Here is a 9292-nt window from a genome sequence, read left to right as displayed (position 1 = left end):
TCCATCCATCCATCCATCCATCCATCCATCCATCCATCCATCCATCGTCTTTACTCGCTTTTTCCTTTTCGTGTTGCGGGGGTCACTGGTGCCCATGTTCAGCCATCACTGTGCGAGAGGCGGGGGACACAGGTCGCAAGTCCCTGGCCAGGATTTGATCTGGCAACCTTCTCACTAAGAGGCCACAGCTCTACCAACTGAGCCAAAATGCCACGCTACCAAATTAGTGAAAGTAAAAATGTGTGTATTTTCTCACAATTTTTACTCCAAACTATTTGCCGGTAGTCACAGCCCAGTTTGAAATCTAGCGTATCTACAGTAAAAGATGTTATTAAAATAATTGGGGTATATTTGTTCCCTGATGTGAGATTTGAAACAACTAATCAAGATGTCTTGGTATACTGATTCTATATTTCAGTTCACTAGTCCAAATGTTGTTCTTTGATTTCCATAACTTTGTCAAAATGGTTTTTTTTCCCCCTGAATTGTGTAAGGTATGCGAAGGTTATCCTGAGATTTTCAGTTTTTTGTTTGTTGAAATATTTATATTTTAAAATTCAAGAAAATGCAAAGATTTCAGAGAATAGCTAATCGTTTCGAAGCTGTTTCATTGTTTTCTCTCTTTTCAATGGTCTTTGGTCAAAATGATGTCATACGTTTAAAACAAAGCTTGTTGTACAGTAATTTTCTTCTTTACTAACTTTCTTTCCACATTTTGCAAATTCATTGATGCCATATTTATTTGTTGTTTGCATCACAGGTGACCGTGCTGATCCCTGTAAGTTCCAGGCCTGTAACGAGTTTTCAAAGTGTATGGTGAATCAGTGGTCGGGCGAAGCCGAGTGTGTCTGTGACCCCGGATATCTGAGCGTTGACGGCCTGCCGTGTCAGAGCATCTGTGAGGTCCAACACGACTTCTGCCTTAACGATGGCAAATGTGACATCATTCCTGACAAGGGCGCCATCTGCAGGTAGGAGGCCATCTGTAAAAAGGCTTCAAAACACATGGAATTTGTTGAAGCTGAAACAAAATTGTCAAACTTAAAATCTGCAAAACAGTAGCTAAAGGATGCACATACAATACTGTATATATTACTTTTACAGACGCATGTTAAATGTGAGAAAAAATATTTAAACAGAAATGTGAGAAAGCTACCCTGATGCGAAGAGGAAAGTCTTCAGTTGCAGAATAGAAGTCAAGTGCTTTTTTTTTTTCAAATATTGAATCATTTTAATTAGTTTTTAAAACGTAAAAACTACAGAAATGATTGTATCATCGGCATACAAGTGAATATGAGCTGATGAAGTGATTTTTCAGGGTCTTGATATGACGATTGCGGCTATACCCAATAATAAGGCCCAATGAGAACAGATACCAAGACTCAGAATCAATTTACAGTGTCTATTTACAAAGTGAGAATAATGCAATAAGCCATGGAGGGGACTGGAACCCTGAGGAGCAAAGAGATGGTTAGAGTCTTTGTCGCCAAGGGTGATAATCAGAATCAGAATAAGCTTTATTATCATTGCACCGAGATACAACAAGAACATGTACGTACAGCCGTCCGAAAGATGGACGGAGTGTACAAAGCTGCTGCTATAAGCGCGGCCTTCTTATTCTTTTCAGAATACATTTTTTTAGATGGAAAAAGGGACAAAGCCATGAGGAGAGGGGTAGTGGCATTACAAAAAAATATCTTTTCACACCTTGTCCTATCAGAATATGATGTAAGACATCAAAAACTCTGCCAGCAGCACATTTATGAATACGTTACATATGCATTTACGACGAGGCAGTCCATGAAGCACTAACAGATAGTCCATTGTCCTGATAAGATGATGGTCAGCCGACACAGTTCTGATTAGCTCCACAAAAAAAGGGGGGTTGCGATAGACAAAGCTTTTCCTTAGTTTACACATTTCCCAGGAGAAATTGATAAGTCGGCCTGTTCGAGGCCAACCGTGAGTCCAATTCAGATAACCACAATTCATGTTGATTTATTCAGGCAGACTTTTTTTCTGTCAGCCTAGAGTCTGTACTGATAACTTCCAAGGTCTGAAATGGCCAGATTATGGTGCATTCCGCTGGTCCATGCTTACGAGCCTCTTCAAGGTCGTGTTCATGCTGACGAGTCCCAAAGCCGCATGTGGCCTGCGATTCAAAGCACTTCCAACTTACGGTTTCGCTCGTAAATCAGCTGATTTTGAGTCCTCAAAGCAAGAACCAAACCTTCACATAGACAGCAGCCTGACGAGATCCAAATTAGCTGCGACCGTCTTTTTTGTATGTTGATAAACCAGGATCCAGACTATTCCAAAAACAAGAAACCTGTTATCATAAATCCAATTATATGCAATTTTGGCGTCCTCGATCGACAGCAGAAATAGCCACATCACCCCCAGAGATACAGTATATCCAGCTGCATGTGTGTCGTCCAAGCAGATGAAGGTTCTCCAGGACCCTGTCGCTTTGTTGAAAGTATTTTGGAATTGACGTCAAAAGTCCAGTTGGTCAGATCCAAAACATTACTTTTCATTTCAGAAAGATGTGTAAAAATAGGAGCTGCTCCGATACACAGGCAGAGAAGAAAAAGCAGGAGGAGAACAGGGAGCGGGGAGGAAAGCGTGCTCCTCGTTAGAGAGCTAGTGAAAAAAAAATGATAATGATATTGCGGCTCTTTTTTACAATGGAGGTCACGGTCCGACGTTCCAGGCGAAGGAGGTGCAGGTGTAAAACAAGTGGTAGGAAGGTGTGGAGGCAGCTGATGAGTCAGGAGCTCGAGATCCTCAGAAGAGGATTCAGAAAAACAAGAGGACATCAAAGGTAAATCACTGGTGGCACGGAGAAAAATGCAAGTCATTAATATTTAGTTTCAAACACAAGTAGAAGGCTAGAATAAGACTACCGTTGGCAGGTAATGCTCCAGTAGTGGCTGAATGTCTTCTGCAGCCTTTTATGCTCCTCATGCTCATCAAGTCGAAGGTGTGGCTAATTATATTCTGACTGTGGGTGCAGGAGCTGACAGAGCAGAACTCCCACGCTCAAGGGATACCAGAAGAACGTTTAACAGATGATCTTTGGTATTTTACTGAAAAGCTGTGGTGGGTCTGCAGGTGTCGGGTCGGAGAGAACTGGTGGTATCGTGGGGAGCACTGCGAGGAGTATGTCTCTGAGCCTTTGGTGGTGGGCATCGCCATCGCCTCGGTGGCCGGTTTCCTCTTGGTGGCTGGTGGGATCATCTTCTTCCTGGCCCGAACTCTCAGAGAACATTACGATGACGAGGACACAGAGGACCCACTACGGTGAACAAACCTTTACTTTTTTTACTCTGAGGGAATCGTAATATTTAAAAACACTTTTAACGTTTGCATTTTTACCACCTCTTCTTCTAGACGGGGCGAAAGTGTTCCCAGTCTAAAGCGCGCCACCAAGTTCAACCCTATGTATGAGAACGACCCAGTCTCTGCCCAGTACTACCGTCGCTATGACGACAACCTGCCACCATACTACCAGTGCTGTGACTCCGCCCTCCCCCAGTACGGCTCCACAGATCTGAGTGATGAAGAGATTCAGAACATCTATCAAAACACCACACTGACTAGAGAGGTAGGAAACAAACGTGCATGCATAAAATATACCTCCCTATGAGTTAATGAATAAACACTGAGGACTAATATTTTGATTACTGTCTCATTTTGTCAGTTTTTATATATATATATATATATATATGAGTTTTAAACTACACACCCTTGCAATATTCTAAACAATGTTTCTAAGCTCTAAACATCTAAAAGAGTACAGAATGTCATGAATTCAGCTCTCTGCCACCTGCCAGCACTCTCGGCCACGCCCACTTCTCCACTGCAGAGCGGAGATCATGACATGCTGCAGGAGGAAGCTTCTCCTGTAGCTGTGGGCTGCACACAGGTGCAGCAGGTGCTAAATGATTTTAAATAATTGATTTTAAATAAGAATTCCATGCTGATCGTGCGGCTCATCCATCAATCAGCCAATGGTGTGTCATGTCCAATCTAATTTTGAAAAATCCTGCGATAGAGCGAGTCCGCGAAAAACGAACCACTAAGTACCGAGGGACTACTTGTACCTCGTATTGCCCCACAAAATGACTGAACATTTTCTGTTTGCTGCTTTTTTGTACAGGAGTACCTCGTTTATTGCGGGGGTTACGTTCCAGACCTCCCCACCCCCCACGCGCGCAATAAGGAAAATCCACCAAGTAGCGATGTTATATTTATTTTAGTATTTATATATATATATTAAGGCTTTATAAACCCTTCTCACACTCTTGCAATGTTCTAAACTCTTAAAGCTACTAATTTTAACAACATACGTATATGTAGCTACTAAATTTTACTCACCAGCTCTGCAGAACAGCAGCGGCTCTGTTCCGCTCCGACTTGTTTCCGTTTCGGCAGACCTACCCTGCTGGTTCTGGTCGGCTTTCTGGCTCAGGGTAGTGGCGGTGGGCTCCAGAGAGAACACCAGACCTACGGTTGCGCATCCCTGATGGGCTGACTAGCAGTTCTCGGGTTCGCCGATGGGCCTGAGGGTCCGGTTCTGCTCCAGTTCCATGAAGCTCTCTGAATTCGCTGGGCTCCAAAGTCACTGTTAAGGATCAGATCAAAACTTTCCGTCTACGTATTTCAGCAAAAGGCAACAAGACTTCTGGGTGGAGCACAGAGGGCTTCTGGGAAATGTAGTCCTTATGGGCGGTGATACAGTGTAGGCTTATTGAGAGAAAACTACAAAATGGCGATGCCTGTCCAAAGTATTTTATTTTTTCGTTTACTTTTTACCGTACAGTATCCCATACTGTCCCAATCATGTGAATAATATTAAAGTTGACAATCATGTGTCATGTACAATTATTTTTACTCGTGTTCAATCTTACTTTGAAAAACTGCAAAAGTCGAATCGCAAAGTAGCGTGGGACTACTGTAATCAAAATAGGGGTTTATGAGATTTGAAAATCATTGCATTCTGTTTTTATTTACATTTTACACAACATCCCACAGTTACTGAAATATTCTTTCTATTTTAAAGGTCGTAAAGGTCATGAGACCCGATCAGAAGTTGAATATATAAAACGTATCTGTTGTAGTTTGTGTGTTTCGGTCAGCGCTCCTGGTTGGTAAACGCTCGGCTCTTTGCATAAAATGCCTAAAGTCAGTCTGAGTGTTTTGTTTGTGTCACAGCTTTCTCGAGAGTTCCTCTTCATCAGGAGACTCTCTCCTCCTCTTCCTCAGAGCTTTGGCTTCGGTTTCTCAGTTTAATCGAGCCGTTTGCCTCTCGGGGCTGAGCTGACTGGTTGTTGTGACGTCTCTTAGGCTCAGACGATTTCAGCCTCAGCAGGACGTCTGTACTACGCCGACGCTTATTTATACCGCCGCCTCCTGCTGGGCTCTTACATAAACTTTATCTCCGTGCGCTGACCTCTGACCTTTCTGCAGGAGATCCAGGAGCGTCTGAGAATCATCGAGTTGTGTTCCAGAGATCAGCGCTTCGCAGACTTCATGCGCCAGACTCAAGTGTGAGTGTTTCATTTTAGTGGAGCTGCGAGAAACCTGCTGCGCTGTGACACCTGAAACGTTTTTACAGTTACCGTAGTAATTCGACTTCATATTTTGTCCTGTTTAAAGATTTTAAAGAAAAATAAACTTGTTTTATTAATTTAAAAAACACAGATTAGAACTGTCTGGATGACATGATTTAACGTTTTTGTATTTATCTACCTGGATGATTGAGCTTACAAACTTTTTTTTTTTTTACAGCTTACAACTAATTATCAGAGCTTGAAACAGCTTCCAATGGAAAACCTCCAATAATCAGAGTGTTTCTGTTGCACAAAATAACATATAATTGAAAGGATGTATTAGTAATATTTAAAAAATATATATTTCCAATACTGTTGACAAAATGTTAAAAAAAAAAAGTATTAGAAAATAAATAAATATGTTAGATTTACCCAGTTAACAAAATTAATTAAATGTAAAAATAACATTTTTAAACAAACAAACAAAAAAAACTAAAATATGCAAACAGAAAATATTTTTATACAGTTATTTAAAATTATTGAAAAAATACAGTATGAATAAAAACACGTTAAAGGCAATAGCATTAAATCATATATTTAAAAATAAAATAAAATAATATTTAAAAATATTCCAAGATAAATTTAAAAGGGTTGTTTTGTAAATTACAAGTAACTTTAATAAACAATATAAAAAAATTGGTTACAATTAAAGTAAAAATATGAACGTGTGATCATAAATGTAACTTGTAATAACCTAATAACTGTGACAAATTAAAATCTATCAAATAATTTAAATCATTAAAATATCTAAAACATATTCAACCTATTATTGTAAAAAAAAATCTAACTAGCAATAAAAATAAAACAATAGATTATAAAGAAACTGTTAACAGTCGGTTCTGTGAAACAAATATAAAAACCTGTGTTTTGATACAAGTGATGATTAAAAAGTGTTAAATAAATCAAGCCATATTTTTATAGGGCAGCACTGTGGTACAGTGGTTAGCGCTGTTGCCACTCAGCGAAAATGAGTTACGCCGAGTCGTTAGACTTTTTAATAAAGACAAAATTCTATGAACTTAAAGGATTGTTCAGATCAAACCGCAACTTGAGGAATTGCATTTCCTGCGAAAACGCAGTGTGAATGCTTATTGCAGAAGAACTTGCTGAGAAACAGCTGAAATTAGCTAAAAAAACATGCTGAAATAGAAGAACAATCCTACTTGGATAAGCAGAAAGAACATATATTTACTCAATTATGTTTTAAAAAAAATGCAGGAATTAGCAATAAAGAAGAAAAAAAAAGGAAATTAGCTAAAAAAGGCAGAAATTAGAAAGAAAAAAATAGCTGAAAAGTAGCTGAAAAACCCCCAGAAAGAAGCTTAAGCTACCAGAAGAAAGCAGAAAGAGTCAAAATGAGTTAAAAAAAAGTGGAATTAGTTGAAAAAGCTAAAATTAGCATAAAACAGCTAAATAGTAGCTGAAATAGCTCAAACTAGCATAAATAAGCTGAAAGGAGTATAATGAGCTGACATTAGCATGAAGAAGATAATTAGGCAGTAAGTAAGTAGCAGAAATTATCACAGAATACTTGAATTTAGTTGAAATTAAATTAAGAACATACTAAAAATTAGCAGAAAATGTAGAAGAAGATTAAATTAGCAGAAGAAAGCAGAAAGAACACACGTTTGCCCAGTTAGGCTGAAAGAAGTAGGAGCACAAAAAATATGGAAATAGCTGAAAAAGCTTAACTTAGCATAAAACAGCTATATAGTAGCTGAAATAGTATAAAAAGCTGAAACTTGTGGAAATAAGCTGAAATTAGCAGAAAGAAGTTAGAAAAAGCACAAAAAATGTAGTTAGCAAAAAGAACCTGAAAGGAGCACAAAACAGCTGAAAAAAACAGCTGAAATCAGCTGAAAGTAGCTAAAAACAAGTTTAAATTTGCACAAGGAAGCAGAAAGAAGCTGAACTGGAACAAAATGTGAAAGGAGAAGTAAAAGTTTGTAAACAGATCTAAAGATAAGAAGGATGTAAAATGAGCTCAATAAATTTTTTTATGAGAAAAAAAAATGGCAGAAAAGGCTATTTCAAAAATCTAAAGCAGCACCAATACCAAAAGTCATCGCAGGATTGTCCTGAAAGAGCTGAACGTTTTGATTCATAATTTGTTGAAATAGCTTGAAAACTGCGGGACGAGAATTGTGTCAAAAACGTACGAAAGAAAAATAGATCACAATAGTGAAAGGAAACCATCACTAAGAGAAATCCACAAAGACTGAAACCCTCTTTGCCAGAAGTTCTTGCCTCACCTGTTTGGACCTCAGAACATTACAGAACCCAACCTGATCCAGTGTTCTCTTGTTGTTGGAACAGATTCCTGGAGAGGAGAGGGAGCTCCACCACATAACCTCAGAGCTGCTGACCTCCAGGTACAAACAACAACCCTGTCCTTTAATTAGTCCAGTTCTTGTTCTGACTTCCACAAAGCTTCAGGAGACAATAAGAAATAAACTACATTACCCATAATTCTCAGCACCAAATCAGACTGGGCACTCAAAAAGCAGAGTGTTCTTAATGTAGATGCATGACTACGGCAGAGCTTTAGTACGACAGAGTATTAGGGCCACACTAAGAAAAAAAAAGCATTACGAGAAAAAGTCATAAAATTACGAGAATAAAGTCATAGTATAACGAGAATAAAGTTGTACGAGAATAAAGTAATAGTATTACAAGAATAAAGTCGTAATATTACGAGAATAAAGTCGTACGAGAATAAAGTCGTAATTTACGAGAATAAAGTCATAGTATTACGAGAATAAAGTTGTACAAGAATAAAGCCTTACTATTACAAGAATAAAGTCGTAATATTATGAGAATAAAGTCGTACGAAAATAAAGTTGTAATATTTCGAGAATAAAGTCGTACAAGAATAAAGTCATAATATTACAAGAATAAAGTTGTAATATTACGAGATTGCTTTATTCTCGCAATTTTATCACTTTTTTTAACGTAATGTACTTTTTTTTGCAATCTACTTTTTTTTCCTAGCATGGCCCTAATACTCTGTCGTAATCATACGACTTTATTCTCCTCATATTATGACTTTATTCTCGTAATCATACAACTTTTTTCTCGTAAAATTATGACTTTGTTGTCGCACAACTTTATTCTCGTAATTTTATGACTTTTTTCACATAAAGTACTTTTTTTTGCAATCAAATTTTTTTTCTTAGCGTGGTCCTAATACTCTGTCATAATCATACGACTTTATTCTCCTCGTATTATGACTTTATTCTTGTAATCATACGACTGTTTTATCGTAAAATTATGACTTTATTGGGGCCGAGATGGTGTAGAGGCAGGGCAGCCGGCTTGGGACCCGAGAGTTCCAGGTTCGATCCCCAGTCACTGCACATCACGTGGCGTCTCTGGGCAGCACGTCTAATCCCCAAAATGTCCCCCGGGCGCTTTCAATAGCTGCCCACTGCACCACCTGGTGGTGGATGGGTTAAATGCAGAGACTAATTTCGCCATTGTATGGAAACATACAGTGCTGACATTGTGATGACATTATTATTATTTATTGTCGCACAACTTTATTCTCATAATTTCATGGCTTAAAAAAATGTCTTAGCGTGGCCCTAATACTCCATTGTATAGATGAGCTGAAGGACCAACAGAACTTTCTTCCATCAGCTGCTTGTTACAGGAGGAGGATGGTTTATTTGACCAAA

At 38.6% G+C, this 9292-nt stretch overlaps 1 protein-coding gene across 1 annotated transcript in view; it reads left to right on the top strand.

The window, feature by feature from the left end:
* The window catches only part of LOC119429048 (interphotoreceptor matrix proteoglycan 2), a 24631-nt gene extending 16666 nt beyond the window's left edge, over positions 1–7965 (top strand). Inside the window, exons 6-10 of the mRNA XM_037696764.1 lie at positions 761–971; positions 3115–3303; positions 3394–3607; positions 5473–5552; positions 7932–7965. Coding sequence (XP_037552692.1) covers positions 761–971; positions 3115–3303; positions 3394–3607; positions 5473–5552; positions 7932–7965 — 728 coding nt within the window. The remainder of the gene's footprint in view (positions 1–760; positions 972–3114; positions 3304–3393; positions 3608–5472; positions 5553–7931) is intronic.
* The last annotated feature ends 1327 nt before the right edge of the window (positions 7966–9292 follow it).

This window comes from Nematolebias whitei, chromosome 23 (assembly GCF_014905685.2).
Source record: "Nematolebias whitei isolate Nwh7 chromosome 23, NemWhi1, whole genome shotgun sequence".
Classification (NCBI taxonomy): Eukaryota; Metazoa; Chordata; class Actinopteri; order Cyprinodontiformes; family Rivulidae; genus Nematolebias; species Nematolebias whitei.
Note: the sequence above shows the minus strand (reverse complement) of the source record. Positions and strands in the feature narration are given on the sequence as shown.